Below are 24,350 nucleotides of genomic sequence, written 5' to 3'. Positions count from 1 at the left end.
TTTTTCTACTCCCTGGTTACTCTCCAGTCCTGCTGGGATACACTGTTAATGATCTTATCTCTTAGATGATAATGGTATGATAAAATGGCAGGAGTAGAGAAGACAACCAAGTTTTCTATTACTCTCATGAGCAATTTGCTTTCACTGGGCATGGCTCCAACTCATTGCCTAAACTTGGAGTCCTCCAATATTGAACTTGACATCTCACAGCAGAAATCCTTCAGTTTTTTGAAGTCCCTCAGAGACAGAGTTAGATTATTTATTTATGCAAACAACTATTCCATTCTTGACCCAATCTGAGGTTCCTACATAATAAGAAATGACAAGGGCTAGACTATCTGACTTACACATCTAAAACTTTATCAAGACCTTACATTTATTTTTTTGGGTTTTTTTATATTTATTTGTTTAAGTTTTCAACATTCACTTGCACAGAATTTTGAGTTCCAAATCCTCTTCCCATCTCTCCCCTCGCCCAAAACACCAAGCATTCTGATTGTCCCTTCCACCAATGTGCCCTCCCTTCTAACACCCCTCCCTTCCCTTATCCCCATCTTCTCTCTTGTCCTGTAGGGCAAGATAAATTTTTATACCGTTACCTGTATTTCTTATTTTCTAGTTGTACACAAAAACAATTCTCAACATTTGTTCCTAAAACTTTGAGTTCCAACTTCTCTTCCTTCCTCCTCCCCACCCATCCCCACTGAAAAGGCAAGCAATTCAATATAGGCTATACATGTATAGTTTTGCAAATGGCTTCCATAATAGTCATGATGTGTAAGACTAACTATATTTCACTCCATCCTACCCTTGTCCCCCATTTCTTCTATTTTCTCTTTTGACCTTGTCCCTCCCCAAGAGTGTTTACTTCTAATTGATCCCTCTTCCCATTTGTCCTCCCTTCCATCATCCCCCCCACCCTGCTTAACCACTTCTCCCCTACTTTCCTGTAGTGTAAGATAGATTTTGATACCAAATTGAGTGTGCATGTTATCCCTTCCTTGAGCCAAATGTGATGAGAGTGAGCTTCACTTTTACCCCTCTCACCGTCCCCTTTTCCCCTCCATTGGAAAAGCTTTTTCTTGCCTCTTCTATGAGAGATAATTCACCTCTTAATTTTATTTTTTTAGATATGATCCCTTTCTATTCAACTCACCCTGTGCTCTCTGTCTCTCTCTTTATGTTTATGTATGTGTGTGCATGTGCGTGTGTGTGTGTGTGTGTGTGTGTGTGTAATCCCACCAACTACCCAGATACTGAGAAAAGTTTCAAGAGTTACAAATATTATCTTTCCATGTAGGAATGTAAACAGTTCAACTTTATTAAGTCCCTTGTGATTTCTCTTTCCTGTTTACCTTTTCATGCTTCTCTTGATTCTTGTGTTTGAAAGTCAGATTTTCTTTTCAGCTCTGGTCTTTTCATCAAGAATACTTGAAAGTCCTCTGTTTCATTGAATAACCATTTTTTCCCCCTGAAGTATTATACTCAGTTTTGCTGGGTAGGTGATTCTTGGTTTTAATCCTAGTTCCTTTGACTTCTGGAATATCATATTTCAAGCCCTTTGATCCCTTAATGTAGAAGCTGCTATATCTTGTGTTATCCTGATTGTATTTCCACAATACTTGAATTGTTTCTTTCTGGCTGCTCGCAATATTTTCTCCTTGACCTGGGAACTCTGAAATTTGGCTACAATATTCCTAGGAGTTTCTCTTTTTGGATCCCTTTCAGGAGGTGATCAGTAAATCCTTTCAGTATTTATTTTGCCCTCTGGTTCTAGAATATCAGAGCAATTTTCCTTGATAATTTCATGAAAGATGATGTCTAGGCTCTTTTTTTGATGATGGCTTTCAGGTAGTCCCATTATTTTTAAATTTTCCCTCCTGGATCTATTTTCCAAGTCAGAAAATGTTTTTCCAATGAGATATTTCACATTATCTTCCATTTTTTCATGCTTGTGGTTTTATTTTGTAATTTCTTGATTTCTCATAAAGTCAGTAGATTCCATCTGTTCCATTCTAATTTTTAAAGAACTGTTTTCTTCAGTGAGCTTTTGAACTTCCTTTTCCATTTGGTTAATTCTGCTTTTTAAAGCATTCTTCTCCTCATTGGCTTTTTGGACCTCTTTTGCCAATTGAGTTAGCTTATTTTTCAAGGTGTTATTTTCATCAGCATATTTTTTGGGTCTCCTTTAGCAAGCTGTTGACTCACTTTTCATGATTTTCTTGCATCTCTCTCATTTCTCTTCCCAATTTTTCCTCTACCTCTCTTACTTGATTTTCAAAATTCCTTTTGAGGTTTTCTGTGGCCTGGGACCATTACATATTTATTTTGGAGGTTTTGGATACAGAAGCCTTGACTTTTATGTCTTTTCCTGATGGTAAACATTGTTCTTCCTCATCTGAAAGAATAGGAAAGAATACCTGTTCACCAAGAAAATAACCTTCTATAGTCTTATTTTTTTTCCTTTTTGGGGGGCATTTTTCCGAACCAGTTACTTGACTTTTGGGTCCTTTGTCAAGAGTGGGGTATACTCTGCAGACCTGTAAGATCTCAGTTCCTTCAAGGTGGCGCAATCAAGGGAGAGGAGTTTACTCCCTGGCTGGCTCAAGGCTGAGATTCAGATCAGCTGCTCGATTACCCCGGGGGCTTTATCCAACAATGGATGCTGACTGCTGCCTCCACCCGCTGCTGCTGCAGCCCCTGCTGGGTGAGGCCTGGGGCTAGGGAAGGACCCTACTCCCTTGTCACAGAGGTGAAAAAGTCCCTTTCACTGACCTTTTAAGCTGCCTTTGGTACCTGTGGGTTGAGGTGTGTGTGAACCTGGGGATTCCACCCCGAGGCCTGCTCCTGACCTCCTCTGGGTGCTGCACGGCCAAGGCTGGCCTGGGCTCTGCTCCACATCCTGTGCAACAGACTTTTCCTGTCAGCCTTCCAAGTCACCCTGGACTGGAAATCTCCTCCCCTCCATCATTCTGTGGCTTCTCTTGCTCTAGAATTTGTTGAGAGTCTTTCTTTACAGGTATTTTATGGGCTATGGGGGAGGAGCTAGATTATGTGCATCTTTCTATTCTGCCATCTTGGCTGTGCCCCCTAGACCTTGCATTTATTACTTGGAGAGAGAGGATGTGAAACCTTCTCCTTTGTAGACATTGTTTTAGATAACTTTCTTCACTTCGAGATATACTGAGCCACATTTAAGTCAAAATATATACCATTACACCAAAACTACCCCACCCAGACTCCTCTGATCCTATGTCTATTTGGGAGAGTCTAAGACTTGAATGATGATACTTGATTAGGAAATCCTAGTTTTGATTAGTGGTCTCTCCTCTTACCTTTCTAATTCTGGAATTCTAGTAATTTTATTACACTTTATTGTACAAAATAAAAACAGGCTTATGTTCATGGGAAGGAAATAGCTGCAGATGAACTCAGGAAAAGTCCCATGTAGAAGATGGTACTTGAGCTGACCAGTGATGAAAACTAGTTATTTTGTGAGGTGGAAATGAGGAGAGAGAACATTTCAGTCATGGGGAAAAACCTATGCAAATTCACAGAGATGGGAGATGAATGTGAAAGGAATAGAAATGACATTTCAGCTGAACTATAGAGTGTATGAAGGGGAATAATGTCTAACAGAGTTGGAGTTAACAGTCATCTAGCATTTATTAAGCACTGCATGCCAGGCATTATATTAAGCATTATGCTATGTATGTGCCTGACAGTGTGCTAAGTACCAAACAGAGGAGTTTGTATTTGACTCTCAAGATGTTAGTGAATCATTGGAATTTCATTAGTCAAACCTGCTTTTTAGGAATATTATTTTGATTCTGAGGAGAAGGAATTAGAAAGGAGAGAGACTGGAGCCAGGGAGATCAATTACACTTTTTCAGTAATCTGTGTATGAAGTGATAAGGGCTTGGACTAAGTTGGTGTCCATTGAAGTGCAGAGAATAGAACAAATCCAAGAAAGGTTATGGAGTGATAACCAACTGGACAACTGTTCAGACATATGGGATGATTGATAGGAGTTGGAAATGACTCTGAGGATATAAATTTGGGTAGCCAGAAGAATGGTGATATTCTTACCAGAAATAGAGAAATTTAGAAGAGTGGTGTCTTAGAGGAAAGACAATGAGTTCTCTTTGGGGATGTGTTGATTTTGAAATACCTATACTATGTCCAATTTGAAGTATCTGAAAGACAGATGGTAGCATTCAAGAGAAGGTCTAGGGCTAATATAGAGATCTGAGAATCTTCTACATAAAAGTCATAATTAAATTCTCTTGACCTGATGAGGATACCAAGAGAGTATCAAGAAAAGAGGAGAAAAGAGGAGGGGGAAGGAAGGAAGGAAGGATGTGAGAGAAGGAAGAAAGAAAGGAAGGATGTGAGAGAAGGAAGGAGGGAAGTTTTAAAATAGAAAAAATAATTGAAGAAATGTGATCTGTTATGATTATTGTGATGAATTTTTTTAAGTTCATCATCTTACAGTTCTATTCATCAAACATTTTTTCAACTAACTCTTAAAATATAGTCATTATAATTTTTGTTGATGGAGGAATCTCTTGTATCAATGAAATCACAGATCCTGGAAATGATACTTAAGGCAAGAATTAATAAGGCTTTTTTTTTATTTTGACATTTTGATAAATCTCCAATTTCTTTGTGAATATTGCCTTCAGGAGCACAAATTGCAACTCCTGACATACTTTGAATGATGACCTTTATGAGCTGCTATGGATTTAAAAAAGAAAATCATTGCTATTTGCCCATCTCATGATATTATAACAAACATGGAATCTCAGCCAGGCTTTTATTCCAGTTTAATAAGACCTTGTTAGAGTTTATACTTGTGTCCAAGTACACATTGTCACCTCAGCAGCACTGTGAGGTATTGGGAGAAGAATGTCAGCGGATAGTTTTCTTACTCCTTTGTATTATGATTCCAGATTATTGTTTTAAACGTTCAGAAACATTTTGTAGTAAGCTATTGTCATTTTTCTTTACAATAACAAGGTATTTAATTTTTAAAAATCTTTTTAGCAGTGATTCAGCATGTTTGACTCCAGATGATATGCAACCTTCCATAGCAAAAGGAACATAGAATTTGGAATCATGAAACCTGAGTTTGAATTGTGATTCTTTCATTACATCTCCTCATCTGTAAAATGGGACTAGTTATATTTGCCTCACCTACCTGCATAGATTTATTGGGTATGATCAAATAGTGTGTGGCTTCTTTGAACCTTAAAGTGCTATATAAGTAACTATCATTGTTATTACCATTATTACTATTACTCACTTTTACAAAAACAAATTACCTTCTGGGTTTTTGTTTTTCCCCCTAGCACTCCTACTTTACTGTGCCTGACACAAGAGAACTTCCCAGCATACCTGAAAATGTGAGTATTTGAGTTGACTTAAATTCCTTTTATTTCTCTCTATCCTTCTGAAAGCTTTCAAGAGTAGATCAAGAGAGCTTGACTATCTGTAACAGTAGTAGAGAATTCTGTCCTGATCCCCATCCCCATTCTGTGAGGATTCATAGTTTGCCATACTGCATCCATTCACTGGTCTCCAGCCATCATTTATGCCAAAGAAGATTAGCAAGCCGTTTTTCTTGAAACTTCAGTGTGTGCCTTTAGCTTCCATTAAATTCAGGTATTTAGATTCAGAAAACTGAGTTTGTGTTATACTTCTGCCACTATTACCTGGGTGATCTTGGGCAGATTACTTCCTCTCTCAGGACTTCACTTTCTTCATATATAAAATGTGGGGAGAAGTAGAACTAGTGCTTTCTAATGTCCCCTCCAACTCATTCTGTGATTCTATCACACTTTTCCACCACTTCATGGAAAGGATTCATAGTAAAAGAAGTTAGTTCTACACTTTCTATAAAGTAAATCTCTAACCACATTAGGAGACCATATCATAAGCAATTGAGCTATTATTACTCCTAACTTTTTGATGAAAAATCTGGGGCTTAGGGCTGAGTCATGTGACCAACAAGATGGAAGACCAGACATTTTCTCCTGTGTTTATAATCTCTCAGATTTCTTCAAAGTAAGAATTATGTGGAAGAGGTAAAACATTTGCAGGTGTCTCAACAGTAAAAGATCAGTAACAGCTAAACAGTGGAGAAGTAACAGCCAGTGAACCAACAACAGAAAAGACTAGTCTTTAATTCCTAACGTGCTCACTTAGCACCATGTCCTTAAGCAAACCCCCACACTTAGGCAGAGTGACACAAGTACAGAAGAAGGCAGGTAAAAGTAGAACTGTAATGGAAGAACTGATGGTGGAGGAACAGGTCTAAAACATGATGTACTAAACCTCACAACACCCTGACTACCCATGAATTGTTATTTTCAATAGGACTATACTACAGAATGAGAGAATGCATAAATGGAAGAAAGGGAAGAAGACAGAGAAGAATGTATAATATATTCCAATCAAATCAATGATAAATGATGACAGGAAAATAACTTCTATATTCTCTCAGGAAGAGGAAGGCCTATAGGAGAATGGATGGGGGGAAAAACAGGGGAACGCATAGGGGAGAATCTTAATTCAGAGATTTGAGGGGATTCCATGAAAGTATGTTCTCAGGGGGTGAAATGGGTTTGTTACAGTGGCTATAATCTACTGGAATCTGGTACTTTGAGAAACTACTACCTCTGAGAGAGTGTTTTGCCTCTGTACACAGCATTCTGTCCAGGGAAGAGAACCCTGGGGGAACCTGACATACTAAAGGGTGGAAGGGCATGGATTCAAACTAGAGATTTCAAGGCAAGTGGGGTAATGATCATAGGGAAGGGTACAAGGTAACAATGAAGTACAAAATCAGGGATACCAGAAAATTTCTACCCTGGGGTAGTACTTTTTGTTCTCTTTGTCACATCTATGAATATTTATCTCCACAACTGAGGATCAACAACAAAAAAAAAGAATAAGGGATAGGGGACAAGATCTGTGATGAAATATCATAGAAATTGGTTACAAGAAGGAACTCAAAATAGGTTCTTTAGGAGCTTTAAATCCATGAGGAACTCAGAGATTTAAGGAATAAATAAATAAATATGGACTATGAATCAAATATAGTAAGAGAGAATGTAAAGAGAAATAATGAAGAGAATGAGGAAAAGATCTTTTTTTTTTTAAGGTACAGAGAATGAAATAAAAACAAAACCTTGAAACAAGTTGAAAGAGGAGGGTGTTAGGGGAAGGAATGGATATTTTCATTTATTACTTAACTGAGAGGAAAAAGACAAGAATTAGATGACTAGAAAGAAAGAAAGAGGAATTAACAAATTAAGTGAAACTCCAAAACTTGGGAATGGTGTAACAAATGGGAGTGCCAGGAACTTGAAGATAAGGGAAAAAACGGTGATGGGAATAGGGTTGCCTTAAAAGAGAATGAACCAAAAAAGCTGAGAAATCAAAGTACTGTGTTTACAGGGAGGGGGCAATAATCCTAATTTGGAGAAAAACAAATAACATTAGAGAAAAATGGAGGCAAATATAAACCTAACTTTCATAACTTTAAATGTGTACAGATTAAATTATCCAATAAAAAAGACCTAACAGAAAACCAAATAGATAAATAATGTACACTTAAAAAAGGATATAGAACTCATGTGTTTCATTTTTTTTTTTTTTTGGAGGGCCACATAGTAGTGTCTGAGGTCAAATTTGAATTCAGATCTGCCAGACTTAAGGACAGGTGCTCTATCCTGTGCCACCTAGCTGCCCCAATTTCCCCTTTTAAAAAATTATTCTTATTTTTTTTTAAATATCTCCCAATTACACGTAAAAAAATTTAGCAATGACTTTTAAAAATTTTTGAGTTTTATATTAAATTCTCAAAGAGGACTGTGACATCAGGAAGATGATACCATGACTTGCAAGTGAATTGGATTTGAGTGAGAGAGGACTGTGTAAAGTCACCAGCCTTACTTTCTCCTCCAGAACCATCTGGGTCCAGTGGCCAGCTATAGATCAAGACAACTGGAGATGGCCTAGGATGCAGTGGGAGACTTTGGCCTTTTTAAGGTCTTCCTAAATTCTTACTTTGAAGCAACACACCCATTCAGTGATTAGGGCTGTTTAAGTGAGTCAAGAGATGGCCCCTTTAATCCAAAAAATAAACAAAAATCATCCAGCTGGGAGGGGAAAACCCTCAAGGCTTCTGGCCAAAAGAGAAACAATTACTATTTACATTCACTCAGAGCTATCTGGGCCCAAAAAATAGCCATTAAGTGGTGCTTGGGCAGGGGCCTATTGTTGGCCAGTCAAAGAGATCCTGAGCGAATTGGGTTTAAAACTTGCTTTTTAAGAAAGAAATCTAGCCAGTAAACCCCAAGAAATCAAGGTAGGTTTCAGTCATCAAAACTTAACTTCCTTTGGGCGGAATACTTTCAGGTAAGGGCGTGGTAGCCCATGTGGAAAGAGGAGAGAAGAGAGAAGAAGAGAAGAGTTGCCTAGTTACCTGACTATAATTGGCTAGTTGGGTACCCTGGGAGCAGGGAAGGGGGATGGGGGGGACCTCGTGAACTACTCATACAGAAAGATGATGCCATGACTTGAAAGTGAATTGGATTGGAGTGAGGGAGAGCTATGAAAAGTCACCAGCCTCATCACTTTCTCCTCCAGAGCTATCTAGGTACGGTGGCAAGATATAAAACAGTAACACTAGAGATGGCCAAAGATGCAGTGGGAGACCTTTACCTTTTTAAGCTAAGATCTCCTAATCCCCTCACTTCTTTTTCACAGTCAATTCACATATTCATTGTTAATTGTTTATAAACAAGTGCCTCAACCTCTCTAAGTCTCTCTCTCTCTCTTTTTTTTTTTTTGGAGGGCCACATAGTAGTGTCTGAGGTCAAATTTGAATTCAGATCTTCCAGACTTCAGGGCAGGTGCTCTATCCTGTGCTGCCCCAATTTCCTGTTTTTAAAGATTAATTTTATTGTTAAATATTTCCTAATTACATGTAAAAAAATTTTAATCACTTTTTTAAAATTTTGAGTTTTAAATTCTTTTCCTCCAACCCTTCTCCACTTCTTGAGAAGGCAAACAGTATGATACTAGTTGTACTTCATGTAAAACATACTTCCAAATTAGCAGTGTTGCAAAAGAAAAGACACATACAAACAAGAAAAATAAAGAAAGTTTAAGAAAGTATGCTTTAATCTGCTTTTAGGGTTCATCAGTTCTTTCTCTGGAGGTAGACAGCATTTTTCATCCTGGGTTCTTTGGAATTGTCTTGGGTCATTATCTTAATTAGAGTGGCAAAGTCATTCATAGTTCTTCATCAAACAGTATTGCTCTTACTGTGTACGATGTTCTGGTTTTGCTCACTTCAGTTTGCATGAATTCATAAAAGTCTTCCCAGATTTTTTGCAAACCATCCTGCTTATCGTTTGTTAGAGTGCAACAGTATTCCATAGAAATATCTAGTAAAGGAGCTACAACAGAAGGAAATAAACCGCCCAGTTCTGATGGGTCCATAATTTTCTATCCTTAATTCTATCAAACTTTTTTAAAGAACAGTTAATACCAACACTACTAATCATTCTCAAAAATTAAGAAAGAACACTCTTTCAGACTCTTTTTACATGAGAAATATAGTCCTAATACCTTAACCATGGAGGATAAAGCAAAAAAGAACTGTAGATTAATATCATTCATTAATATGAATTCAGAATTTTTAAATAGAATCTTGTCACACATACTACAGCAATTAACCCAAGAAATTCTTAGTCATTATCAGGTTGTACTTGCCCAGGGATACAAACATAGTTAAACATTAGGGAAACAATCAACATTTTTACCATTGAAAACAAAATGCAATCTAGTTAAATACAACAAACATTTGTTAAGGGCTTACTAGATGCAAGGTATATTAAAAAAATCCAAAACCACATGATTATCTTAATTAGGAAGAAAAAGTCTTTGAAAGGGGCAAGGGGTAATACTAAATTTATTCCAAAAAAAAAATCCTATCAAATATAGGCATAGACAAATCATTTTAAAACATATAAAGGTTCTACCTAAAATCAAAAGTAAGCATCATATGAACTGGGTATATACTAGAAGCTTTTCCATTAAATACAGGAGAAAAGCAAGTATGCCCACCCTCTGTATTTATTTGATATAGTTATATAAATGTTATTAATAAGGAAAGAGAAAGAAATTAAAAGCATAGCAATAAGCAAAACAGAGACCAAACTTTCCCTATCTACTGAAGGCCTGATGTTACTTAGGAAAGCCTAGGAATTCAGTAAAGAAACTAAGTGAGATAATAGCTTCAGTAAAGTTGTAGGCTACAAAATAAAGAAAAAAATTTTAACAGCAGAACAAAATCCAAAAGGCAATAATGGATAGGGAAATATTCAAAATAACTACAAAATGCACTAAATATATGAATATTAATCTTCCAAAGCATACAAAATATTTTTCCAAATTAGAACCACAATGATGTTTCACCTCATATGCTGCAAAATGGAAAAAATTACAAAAGCATGTTAATAGTAATGTTGGAAGGGTTATGAGAAGATAGGCACACTAATGCATTATTGGGGAAGCTATAGCTGTGAATCAGGACAAACATTTTGAAAAGCAGTTTGAAATTAATCCAAATAAATTGATTAAAATGTCCATACCCTTTGATCAAGAGAGTCCACTTATTCTCCATTGATGTCATAAGAAAAAAAGTTTGCATATATACCACAGTTTGTTTAACTAATTGATAAGCTTGAAATTAGAAACCAGTAGATGCTTATCAGTTAGTTAAACAATTTGTGGCACCTTAATGTAATGGAATATTATTGTACATTAAGAAATGACAAATGTGATGACTACAGAGAAGCATGGAAAGACTTACTTGATCTAATAATGAGCAAAGTAAAGCAAAACCAAGAACACACTATCCACAATGAATAAAATGATGTAAATGGTAAGAGTAGCCACAAAACAATCCAAAGTGAACATTGCAGAGCTTCAAATAACAAATGTGACTCTAAAGAAGAGATAGAAGACTCTCACGCCTCATCCTTTGGCATATATGAAAAGTCCGCATATTGGCCATATTTTTAGAGCTCTAATATGTTAGTTTTACTAATTTTTTTCCTTTAAAAATTATTTGTTTTATAGGATGATTCTTTGGGATGTGTGAGGAGGGAAGAGTATTGAGAAATATTTTAATGATGTAGAAAAAAAGATATCAGTGAAAGTTTATTTCAAAAACTTAAAACCTGAGATCCAAAGAGAAGTAGCATGAGTAGGATCACATGCTGTGAAGTATTAGTGATATCTGAAGGTTTGAGTCCGAAGTTTTGTTTTACTTCTAGGCCAATATTCTTTCTCCTGCTCTGCTGAAGACAAAAATAGTTTGATTTTCAAGTGCTTAATGAAGTTTATTCCCTATTTTTCCATAACTTTAATATAACAACCATGTTTTTCCTTTCAAAGGAAGTAGTTATGATACCTGTAATTTATCATTAGCATTTATTCTGTATGCCAGTATCACTTGAGCATGAGTATGTTTCATCTAAAAGCAAAACGTAAGCAGAAGAGCACTAGACTAGGAGTCAAGATACCTGGGTTTATTATATATGTACCTACTGGATTTACTAATCATGTGGTCTTGGGCAGGTTACATCTCCTTTGGCCTTAGATTTTCATCTATAGAATGATGTAATGATGTTGACACTATAAGCAATTTAATTTCCTCTTAGTGTTGTTAGGCTATTCGGGACCTCAGTTCTATCTTTTTCAAAATGGGGGATGGTAATCCTTGTACTTTCTATTCCATGTGGTTATTATACAGAAAATACTAAAAGTTTCTTTTAAGTTGTGATTTGTTGTTATTATGATGATGATACATATTTAATATGAATACCATTCATGGTATTAACATTAATAATAAGAAAAAACACTTCAGTACTTGAAGGCTTCATCTGTAAGAGGACTTCCTCTGTTGAGGCAGACTACGGCCCCATTATTCCTTGGTAATTGATTTCATGAGTTGCTGTGATATCAAAACTTAATCATCTTGTGATGAACACGCCAGTGATAAACCTCTATCTCACGTTTTGCTCAGCTGTCCCACATATTACAGACTTAGAGTTAGTCTATCACTGGGTCAGTACAAAGAAAAGCGACATGATCTGGAGGAGGAAGTGTTGAGCTTGCAATTAGGAAGACAGGATTCAAATTCTGCTTCAGATGCATGCTGCCTGTATGATGATGGGTCAGTCAGATGATAATACTAACTATAAGAACAATGATGATGATGATCATTATAACAGCAGCTAACATTTACGTAGTGTGTTAAGATTTGCCAGGTTCTTTACGAATGATTTCATGTTATCTTCACAACAACCCTGAGAAGTAGGTATCATTGTTATCTCTTGTGTGCACTTGCATGCATGTGCACATGCGCATACACACACACACACACACACACACACACACACACACACACACACACACACACACACACACACACACACACCCTTTTTTGTTTGAACAAATAAGGAAATTGAGATAGAAGTTAAGTGACTTATCCAAAATCATACATCTATTAAGTCTGAGGGTAGATTTGAGTTCCTGTCTTCCTGCCTCTGAGCCCAGCACTTTATCCAATGTACCACCTGGCCATCTCACTTAGCCTCACAGGCCTTTAGTTTCCTCATCATCTGTAAATGGGAATAATAACATCTCTACCTCAGGGTTGAGATAGGGTTGCTGTGAGGCTCCAATGAAACGTCTTTCATAAGCCAATTCACAAACCTTAAATCTACTATATAAATACTAGCTATTACTATTATGAGAAGATTTTCCTTTTGTTCAGGTAGTATAACCTTTGAGAATCAAATTTCATGTGCTTGACACAACAAGGCAATGAAGGAACCCTAACTTATTGAAGAAAAATTTCAATAAAGGATTGTTAATGAGATTTTTTTTTAAAAATTAAACCTGTTTTAGATTTTAATTTATTATTAAATACATGTTATATTTAAACATTACATACTATAATTTCATTTAAATTATATATTATATATCAGATTATAATTATATTTAAATTATATGTTAAAGAAATAGCCCAGATCACAAGAGGATATGTAGCAATAAATTGTAGTATTAAGCTAGTAGTGTAGGCACCCCATGTTGGTTGTGTTTTGAAAGTTTCCATTGATTAATGGATAATCATGGAACTCCATGTGAAATATTAAACAAACTTGTCATGATTATCTAGCTTGGTGTCAGACAAAATGGTTAATGATTCATAGAAAGCATTTAGAAGGGACAGTTACATATAACATCACTGAGGTGTCACTTTTCCCAAAGATTCTCTATGATATAGACAAGATTTATGAACTCATAGTGACATCCAAAAATAAACAAGTGGAGTTCATTGCAGTCAACCCATTATCACATAGGGAGATTGTCAGGTAATTGTTTATTGAAATAGTTTTTACATTGGTACAGAAGAAAGACTCCAGCTTTTGGCTAATCTCTGCTTTCTTTCTGATAAATCTTGTTGCTGACTTGAGTCCTTATTAAATAGCACTGGACTGAGTTTTTGAAGAACTAGGCCCTAATTTCAACTCTGCTGCTTTATGACCTGGTTCAGGTCACCTCTCCTTTGGGAACCTCAATTCTGTCATTTATAAAATGGTGGTTTTACTCTGTAATAACTGAGCTTCTTTCTTTCTTTGCTGTTTTTTGTTTTAACAGAGGGAGGCATCATAATTAGGTAGAAAGAGCCTTGAAATTTGGAGTTAGAGAACCTAGGTTCAAATTATGCCTTTGTGTTTTGCTTTGTGTGAATTTGAGCAAGTTACTTAACCATCTTTAAGTCTCTGTTTCCTTCTCTCTTAATTAAAAAACACTTTTTTTAATTAAAAAAAAGAGGGGGCTAGACTAAATGTTTTTAAGACACCTTCAAGCTCTAACTCAAAACCTGTCATACTTTTAGTATTCTGAATTCTAAGGTCCTTAATGCTTCTAAATTTTTATATTCTAATATTCTAAAATCCTTTCCAGCTCCAACATTTTATGTTCTATAAATCTAACGAATGGGCTTTTTCTTGAACTTTTAAGACATTTCTTTCTTAAACATTTTAGATTCAGAACTTATAATATGTACTTATTTCCCCAGAAAAAGTAATAAACTATCCATGGAGATTTAACAATATCATATCAACTTAGGGAAGGCACTTGAAGACTTGCTTTCTGGCATAATCAGAACAAATGTCATGTTTCAGAAATAAAACCTATTGAAAGAGTATCTGGTAGATTGTTCTAAAAGGAGTCTTGTGACTCATAGGATCATCAAATGTTAAAGAAAGTACCTTAGAAAACTCTTCCATTCCCCTCATTTTACAAGAAGAAACTTAGACCTCAGTTATTCATAGTGGATATGATCCTAAAAGTCACTAAAAACAGTGGAATGATCAACAAGGTTGACTAATGTTGGTGTGGAAACATCAGAGAGGATCAGTTGGGGGTTAGTACTGTGCTGGAATGACTATCTTCCACAATATCCAAATATTTTTTCCTCCAAGTCCCTGTGCCTCTCTCATTCCTCATTTTTTATATCTCTTGTCTCTAGCCCTTTCTTCTTTTCCTCATTTTCTTTTTTCTTCTCCCTTCCTTCTTTTTTCATCTGCTATTCCTTCATCTCCTTTTCTCTTTATTCTATCTTCTCATCTCCTATTCTAATGCCCTCCCCCCTGTACTTCGTCTCTTCCTACTCCTTCTTCCCCATCTCCTCTGCTTTTTCTTATTCTTCCTTTTTCTTTTCTTTTTCCTATTTGTTCCTCTTTTCCTTTTTTCTCACTTTATTCTTTTCTCTTCTTCCCCACCCCATCCTCCTCTATGTTCTCTCCTACTCAATACCAATCTTAAAGTCAAAGTATAGTGATCTTGAATGTCCTAATGACTTTGACATGAGGAAGAGGAATAGAAAGAGGATTAGAAGAAAGATACCATTTCCTAATTTCCTAATGTCTTGTCAAGTCCAAAGTGCCCCTCAACTTTATAGGGGCCTTGGGCTTCTAGAGTTCCTACCCTTCTCTTCCATTCAAGCAGTTACAGACTCAGGCATGTGATATCCCAGAAGGAAACAGGCAGGGGGAGGAAGCAGATAAAGGAGACAGCTTCTGTTTAGACACAAATATCTTGGTAATCAGCACAGATGGGATGAGAAATACCGAAAAAGTACATGACAGTTTAGAGGGGATTTGGCTAAATGTTATATATTTTTAATATACCTGTGTGTTGCTTTTACAACAAGCATCTGAGTCTGTTAACATATGGTTTCTGAGGACATTTCTTGTATTAACCAATATAGGTTTACTTGTTAAATCCTTTCTTTTCTCTACTTCTCAAGAGCATTTTTACAATTATAGGTTTTTTCCCCCCTTAGCCCAGCAAAATAAGGCTGAAAATTTGTCTCTAACGCTGTTTCTTCATATTTGGATGGCAAGCTGGGGAACATATTTTTGCACAGTATGAAACTTCTTGGCAGACTCCTCAGGCCACGTATTGGTGGCTTTAGAGTTATCTTTGGATCTGTCAAAAGTGCTAATGGGCTCTCTGGGCTCCTTTAAGCTCCTCAATCCTATTTTTCTTTTTCTTGAAAGAAAAAAGAAATCTACACATTTCATCGACAGTTAAACTTCTACTAAAATCCTCAGCCACCCTATATTTTTGTCTACACGTGTGTGTTGGCGAGAAGGTCTCTGCCATGTGAGTGTCTACAGTGGAGCCCTATCCTGACATCATTAGCACAGTCCTTCTTGCTTCATCCAGCAGGAGATGCTCTTGTTGACTGACTTGGAATGCTATTTACTTTTCCCATCAAATTTCACATAATCACAAATTGTTAGAATATAAGGGATCATAGAAACTGAAACGTTGGAGCATAGAATATGCCATGTGCAAGCAGAGTGTTACTATGGAAGGAACTTAAGGCATAGTCTGGTAAGTCATTGAATGTAGCACATCAAGGCTTAGAGTTACTCTAGAACAGGCAGTGCTAAAATACTGGAGCTAAAGGGACATTAATCACCATCTAATCCAACCCTCTCATTTTACTCGTGATGGAACTCAAGTCCAGAAAGGGGAAAGAATGTTCATGCTGTGATACAAATAGTACTCAGAGCCAGGACAGGAGCCACATTCTCTGGCTCCTTCCACCATGCTTTTTCTGCACCACAATATTCTCTTTTTGCCAATTGGTTTCTCTGCTGATTGCCACATTTTAGACTACGTCTATCAGAGAACACTCTTTCTAAATATGGTGCTTACTTTGTAATTTTTGATCTGTTACAAAATTAATGCAGTCTCAATTTGTGAGGTTCTCTGGTTAATACAGTACTTCAGCTGAACACTAATGAATCATAAGATAAATGTCCATGCTTATTCCCAACTATTTCAATTGTTGTAATGCACATTGTGCTATTTGCATGTAAAATTCTCTCAGCTCACTTGAATTAGTTGTGTTATAAATCTCTAATCATTATAAATTGCAGTTCTGGTACAGAGAACTTTTCTTTATTTCTGGGAGAATGTATTGTGTGACATTGAAAGCCTATATAGCGCTGAAGAAATAATCACGTCCACATACCTATTAAAGACTTAAGAGTGGGGCATAATGAAACACTTGAATATTTTTCTTGGAATCAAAAGTACTGTTTCAAAGAGTGAATGGCAACCTACAGAAAAAACTCCCTAGAATGCTGCCTTGTCACAACCTGGTTCTCTTCTTGTCTGTCACTAGCTATGTGACTTGCACAAACCATTTTCCCTTTCTGAGCTTCAGTTTCCTCATCTGTAAAATGAGAAGGTTGGACTAAATTATCTCCAAGGCTACTCCTTGCTCTTACGATATGTATTCTAACATCTTTTCTAGTGAAATGTGATGCAATCTTGATAGTGGAAAGAACACTGAACTTGAAGTTAGTAGACATTGGTTTAAATCCTAACTCCAACACTTTTGAGTCATGGGACCCACGACCAGGTCATTTAACCTTGCTAAGCCTTAATTTTCTCATATGTAAAATCCGAATATTGTTACCTCACTGGGTTGTTAGGAGAAAATGCTTGGTAAGTATTCAAGTCCTATGTAAATATAATCTAATATTATTAAAATAATTTTACAATGTAATTTAGTTCATTCCTCATTTATCCACCTTATACTATACACACAGTAGAGCATTTGAAGAGACCCAAAGATTAATCAAACACTGGAGTTTACAGCCTAATAGGGGAAAGAAGGCGTGCATAAATAACTATTATACAAAATGGAACCTCAGTGCCTGAGAGGTCCTGGGAGAGAGCTTTCACTTTCACCTGCTGGAGGGATCAAAGGAGACTATGCTGGAGGAAGTACTATTTAAGCAGAGCCTTGATGATTGGATAGGATTTCAACAGATAGAAAGGGGGGTGAGGGGCAGACCACATTACAAAGAAAACAGTGTGAGCCCAGGCAAGGAGACAGGTCAAAGATTCCTGCACTGGGTGAATGGGATAGGCTAGGTAACCTAGGCCTAAGATCTTAGGTCTGTGTGTCAACAATAATGCCTCTAAAGCCCCAGGCTTCTCAATTTAGAACCAAATGTAAATTGGAAAGAAGAAGAATGGCAGCATCATCAGTAGGACGTGATGAACCTTAAAGGTTGACCTATGTGGCCTGTTAATTCGTTTCCTCCGATGTGGACATGGCACCTTGCAAGAGGATTCCAGGGTACTAAGTTGGTTCTGTTTCATGTACTTCCATTATCTGTTAATGTTTATAATTTAGATAAAGTCAAAACACAACCACCTCTTTTTTATACCTCCTAGAGAAATCTGACTGAATATTTTGTGGCTGTGGATGTCAACAACATGCTACACCTCTATGCCAGTATGTTGTATGAACGACGAATCCTCATCAGCAGCAGCAAGCTGAGCACTGTAAGTAGAGAATGTGAATAAGCTGACTCTTTTGCTGTGTTCTCTGCTAAGAGTTCAGCAGGAAAAGAAATGATCCTTGTATGCTTCACGACTTCAAGAAAAACATTAAAGCACTATTTAAACTTTAACAAGCATCTGCTGGTACTATACCCAAACCTTCCTAAGAGCCAGTTAGTGCAGCATAGGTTAAAAAAAAAAAGTCATCTCCTTAAAGTTGGGACACAGGTTCAAGTCTCATCAGTATGGGGCAGTGAAAAGACAGCTAGCAAGATTGAGAGTCACAGGATCTGATTTTGAAGCCTGGCTCTATCTACTATTTACTAGATTTATGTTCTTGGGTTGGTTATTTAACCTTCTAGGCCTCAGTTTCCTTATTGGATGGAGATTCCTTCCAACTCCAATTCTAAGATCCAGCAATCACTTCTTATCCATGTGCCTTGAGGAAATAACCTCCATTCATTGATCCTAAGTTTACTCATTTATAAAGCAGAGATAAGAATATTGGGCTTCACAGCTAGCCATCACTCAGTCAACAAACCTTGTATTTAGGGACTTCTCATTGCTAAGGACAAGAGATACAAAAACAAATGGGTTTTTATTAGGAAAGTGCTTTGTAAACTGTCAGGGGCTTTTTTAAAAAATTAGCTCTTTTTTTTTGGTTGGGGGAAGGAAGAAGATTGAATCTCCCTATCTCACACCTGATGAATATGCAATAGCCATTCATGGTCCCAGTTCCACTGCTGATCAGCTCAGACATTTTGACCTATTCTGTCCTTGACTTGGGCTGATTGTATTTTCTTAGGCAACCTGATTGCCTTTTGCTTTCAGGTGCTCACCATATGGGTGTTAGACTTGGTGTACGCACCTGATCGACTTAGCACGCTGCAGTTCAGAATTTTTAAACTCAAATAATCCAACAACTTCAACCTCTCTACAATTAGGGATTACAGTACAGTCTTTCCTCACCACCCCAGGCAATAGTTCATTTTTTATAGCTTTTTAAAGTTTGTAAAGTGCTTTTTGTGACTAGACTGGGTTTCAGAATGAGATGAATGAACTCTTATGTAATGGAATACCAGCTTTGAAAATAAGTAACTCAGTAATCACACCACCAGTCAGGACCAGCAATATAACAATATGGTGGTGGTAAATACATTTTTTCTTTTGCTGAATTTTTTCTCTTTAGGTTTTATGTACATTTTGTTTTTTGACACAACAGATACATCCTAACAAATGCCCAAACAAATTCCTGTACAAAATACATTCTATGAGGAAATAGTTTAATGATTGATAAGTAACTTAAAGAGGGAGGTATCTTTTAACTTTGTCAGGATGGTAGTTACACTGGCCATTGTATTTGACCACAGTTTTATCATTTCTCTATTTTGACTTTATGTAGTTGTAGTCATAGTGAATGTTATCATTTTGGCATTATTTTCCTTGTTCTATATCACTTCCCAAGTTTCTCACAATTCTTCATTCTTGTAATTCACTATGATATAATACTAGTCTATTACATTCACAAACCTTTATTTGTTTGCATCACAATTGTTTCAGTTAATATGCTACTACTACCCCTTTTCATTAGAGAGGTAGGAACTGTGGGTATGCAGCCTCATAAGCTATGACTGTTGGTTGTTTTGCTTAACTGTTTTTCTTTGTTCCAAGGAAAAGCTTACTTAGAGTAAGGAATTGAGAAGACTGTGATATAAAAAACAAAAGACATCAATAAAATTTTTTTTAGTACTGCTATGTCCACAAAGGCTAAAAATTCATATGTTTACTGCTGAAGGTAAAGCAAGCAGTATCTATCATTAGCTGTTTTTCAGCTGGAATTATGCCAGTAAAAATGACTATAATCTCTATATCCTTTGACCTAGAAATTCTACTACTAAACTTATACCCCAAAGAGGTCGTTGATAAGAAAAAGGCCCCTATATAGCCCAGGGAGAGGTGAAAGCATATTGGGGAATATTTAATGTTGTTTCAGAATGTGCTGTGCTTTTCTTTGAGATACAATGCGTAATGAATGGCCTGGCACATTGTAGGTCCTTAATAAATACTTGTTGAATTGAATCAAATGAAAGATTTGGCTAAAATATGGACCTTTTTCCTCATGTAGTTCACAGTCTGATAGATCATTATGACATGTGCATAGAAAGCTATAATGTTGATATATGTTGTAATATATATTATATATAATATAGATATATTGATGTACTATATGATAGGTACATAAGCCACTCATAAGAAGCAAAAATGCCAACAGAAATATACATGGCCAAAAGTGAAGGTAGACTAGTTATGGTGGGGGAGCAGAAGGGAATGTGACCAGACCAAATATGGAACTCTGGAAATTGTTAAATGAACCAAAAGAAGATTTACTTTGTGTTGGTTGGGTAGCTCTTCCAGAAAAGTTTATAGATAGATATGGAGAATTGTTTAGGATGAGAAGGTGTGGAGAGATGTTTGATCTGCACCAGTAGAGGGAGTATCTCCACCAGTGAGATCATGTATTCATCCAAGTATCAGTGTTCATAAGAGAAATGCAAAGAGAGCATTACGCAGGAAAGTGGGCAAGGAGAAGCAGTGGCGGTGAGGGAGATCAAGGAAGGTTTCATTGAATAGAACATTTGAGCTCATCTTTAAAGTGTGAGGAATTCAAGAGAATACTGGCCATACCTAAATAAATGTTATGCTAGCCTCCATTTAGCCTGTTCTTGAAATTAATTCATTAATAGCTATGAATATTATAAAATGCTCTAATGTAGTCAACCAAAGACTGACTCAAGCTTAGTGGGATTTTCTGTCCCACCAATAGAAATATTACATGAAGAAAGAGAATATGTCATCTTACTGATTTGAGGAGAGAAGGAAATGGGAGAAGGATATGTCTAGGAAACACATTTACCTATTACAGACTTATAAGTTTGATCTCCTGGCTGCCTGAAATATCTCACTGTATTTCACATGTCATCATCACAAAGTCTTGATTAGATGTAAGAATTACTCTGAAGAAAATGATGGTTATTTTAGTTGGGCTCTGGGGCCCCTATAGTTTTAGAATTAAAAAATCTAGCTATTGTTGCCTTTTATATCCCCATATTACTAACATTTACTCCATGTTAGAGGAGTCCATTTTTACTCACTTTTGGTTGTTGGGGAGAAAAAAAATACAAAAAGGGTACTTTAGCCTGAGATCTTCTGGTGACCTTCTCTTGGTGAATCCAGATGTGGCCAGTAATACCTCAGTCCATTGCATTTTTCTCAATTTTGTGTGATAAGATGGAGGCTTAATGCTTCTTAGGATCCATCAAGCACCTGAAAGATAAAAGCCACGGATGTCATCCAGAGTGCTGCCATCCTTAGAAACAGCAACACATCAATACAGAGTCTCTTCCCAGTGCATTTTCCATCTATGTGTAGTGTTTTACATTTCAAGATTTAGTTGTCAATAAAATAGTGGGGGTTTTTTGCATAAAAGGAAATTGCATGTTTTTGTTCTGTTTGTTCTCACTATGTATTGATTGTTTTCCTTTATGGATGATAAATAGGAGATGCTTAACTGATTCTTGTTCTTTCCTGTCTTATTATAAACACATCAAAGGATTTTCACAAGAAAAAGTTCTTGTTCTTATGTTATGTTTCCTGATATGTGTAGCCACTGGTCTGCCCTTTGTTACCAAGGCACAAATCATCCTGTATTTATGTAACTTTACTGTGGAACTTCAACACTCTCATCACTTATGTAGCACCATAGGATTTAAAGTTGGAAAAGGCTTTATAAGTCATCCAGTCTGACCTGATTTTACAGAGGAGGAAACCAAGGCCCAGAAAGGAGAAGTGACTTGGCTATGATTATATAGGTAGTAAGTAGTAGATCTAGTAGGTCTTTTGACCCAATCTAGTAGCCTTTCTACTGTATCACCTCTTTCTTTCCCCCACTGAATTCCATTCTTTATACCACTGCCAGAATATTTTTTCAATTCAGCAAACATTTATTAAGTACCTATAGGTACAGGGTCCAGTGCTTACTATTGAAAACACATAGACAGATATGATACAGAAGAGTAAATTAAGTGCAAAGTATAGATCTGCATAAAGTGCTTTGAAAAATTTGAGGAGGAGCATATTCTTACATGAGAAGACCAAAGGAAGAGTCATCAATGAGATAAAATCTAAATTTGGCTTTGAAGGAAAATAGTGGCTTCAACAGGTAGAGGATGGTGGGGAAAAGGCACGAAGATGCTATGAGTACAGGCACCAAGATGGAAGAAGGTAGGACAGTTATGAGGAAAAGTAAGGACTTCAGTCCAGTTTGACTTGAACTTAGAGTATTTGAAGGGGAATAGTATTAGAAAAGGCAGAAAAGTCAGACTGGAGCCATATTATGGCATGTTTTGAATGCCAAGATCAGAATTTATTTCAGAAGCAGTAAAAACTGTTAAAAGTTTTTGAGATCAGTGGCATGATTGCAGAAAATGGTGTATATACGTAGTAGAGAATCTTTGTGGAAGCATCAGGCAGCTGGGTGGAACAGTAGATAGAGTTGAGCCTAAAGTCAGAAAGGCTTTAGTTCAAATCTGACTTCAGATACTTAGTAGCTAAGTGACCTTGGGCAAGTCACTTAAGCTTGTTTGACTCTGTTTCCTCATCTGTAAAATGAGCTGGAGAAGGAAGTGGCAAATTATTCTAGTATCTTTGCCCAGAAAACCCCAAACAAGATCACAAAGAGTCAGATATGTCTGAAATGACTGAACAACAACAACAACATTATAGTATAGCAGAAAGAATAAATTTAAAATCTTGAGACTTCAGCTTAAATTATAGCCCAACTATGGGAAAGTCACTTCCCTTCTCTTAGCCTCTCTTTTCTTATCTATAAAATAAAAAAGTCAAATTATTGTGTAATGTAGTTATCTATGTGATTGTCTTATACTCACACTGCCATATACATTATGGGGACAATATCCTGTCTAATCTTAGTATCTCCTTCAGAGTCTAATGTTCTAGATAGGCTAAGTAAATATTCACTGTTTATTTAAAAGATTATGTACACATTTGGATGTTTGAATTCTAAACTAAATCATATGATTCAAATTTTCAATTTTAAATATGCTTTGAAAATAGTTGAAAATCAATGAGTATATAATGGCAGTTTAACAAAGGAATAGTATGACCTGGATTTAAGTTAAGTTTCTTTAATTTATGAGATTTATGACCCTGGAGAGGTCACTTAACCTTTCCTTTTGTTCATTTAGCCATTGTGTCTTGTATGTGTTGAGCATTTTGCTAGGAACTGTGTCTACCAAAACAAAGTATTCTCTTCCCCCAAGGACCTTTCATTGAAGGAGGGGTTGCAGAAGGGGAGAGCATCGATGGATAATATGAGCATATATAAGAATATATAAAACTTACCTGCAGTAATATCTTTGGGGAAGGAGGAGGAGAGGAGTACACTGATGACTGGGGAATCAGGACAGGCCACAGGGAGCATGGAGGAAGTAGAACTTTAATTGAGCCTTGAAATACTCAAGAAATTCTATGAAAGGGAAGTAAAGAGAGAATGCATTCTAAGTGGGACAGACAGTGTAAACAAAGGCACAGAGACAGAAGGTGGGACAGACAGTGTAAACAAAGGCACAGAGACAGAAGGTGGAATGTCATACATGAGGAACAGCAAGGAAGCTGTTCTGGCTGGCATGTAGAGTTCATGAAGTAAAAATATGCACAAAACCTTAAGAGGTAGTTAGGCTAAAGTCAGTTTTTAAGATTCTTTCAGTGACAATTAGAGGAATTTGTGTTCTGATCTACAGGCTGTTGGGAGCTCCTGGAACTTCTTAAGTGGATAAATGATGTGATCATGCCTATGCTTAATTGAAGAATATAAATTGGGCAACCATTTAAAGGAGGGATTGGAGTGGGGAGAGCTTTAAGGCAGGGAAACCAATTAGGAGTCTATTGTTGAGAGGTGATGAGGGCCTAAAAAAGCATGGTTGTACAGTTGAGGAAAATGGACAGATGCTAGGGGTTGAAAAGACTTGGCAACTGATTGCATATGAGTGGTAAGAAGAGGGAAGAGTTGACAGTGCCTCCTAGGCTGATATGGATGATTGGAAAGATATTGGTGCCCTCAGCAGAAATAGAGAAATTAGGAAAAGGGATCGAGGATTTTAGGGGAAAATGTGTTCCTTTTGAACAAGCTGGTTTAGAGAAGTCTGTGGGGCATTCATCCAGTTGGAAATGACCCCTAAGTCATTAATGATATAAGTCTTGGATTTAAGAGAGAGACTACAATTAGATATATGTGTCATCTTCATAGGAACAATAGTTGAACCCATGGAAGCTGATGAAGCCACCAACCAAAAGTGTAGACAGAG

At 36.6% G+C, this 24,350-nt stretch overlaps 1 protein-coding gene across 8 annotated transcripts in view; it reads left to right on the top strand.

Annotated features, from left to right (window-relative positions):
• The window catches only part of DENND1A (DENN domain containing 1A), a 695,411-nt gene that overhangs the window by 345,859 nt on the left and 325,202 nt on the right, over window positions 1–24,350 (top strand). For 7 of the 8 annotated variants that reach the window (XM_072631875.1, XM_072631872.1, XM_072631874.1 and 4 more), the window contains 2 exons: window positions 5,352–5,405; window positions 17,860–17,970. In XM_072631875.1, the coding sequence (XP_072487976.1) occupies window positions 5,352–5,405; window positions 17,860–17,970 (165 nt within the window). The remainder of the gene's footprint in view (window positions 1–5,351; window positions 5,406–17,859; window positions 17,971–24,350) is intronic. The other variant, XM_072631873.1, reaches the window with a different exon arrangement.

This window comes from Notamacropus eugenii, chromosome 1 (assembly GCF_028372415.1).
Source record: "Notamacropus eugenii isolate mMacEug1 chromosome 1, mMacEug1.pri_v2, whole genome shotgun sequence".
In the NCBI taxonomy this organism is placed as follows: Eukaryota; Metazoa; Chordata; class Mammalia; order Diprotodontia; family Macropodidae; genus Notamacropus; species Notamacropus eugenii.
Note: the sequence above shows the minus strand (reverse complement) of the source record. Positions and strands in the feature narration are given on the sequence as shown.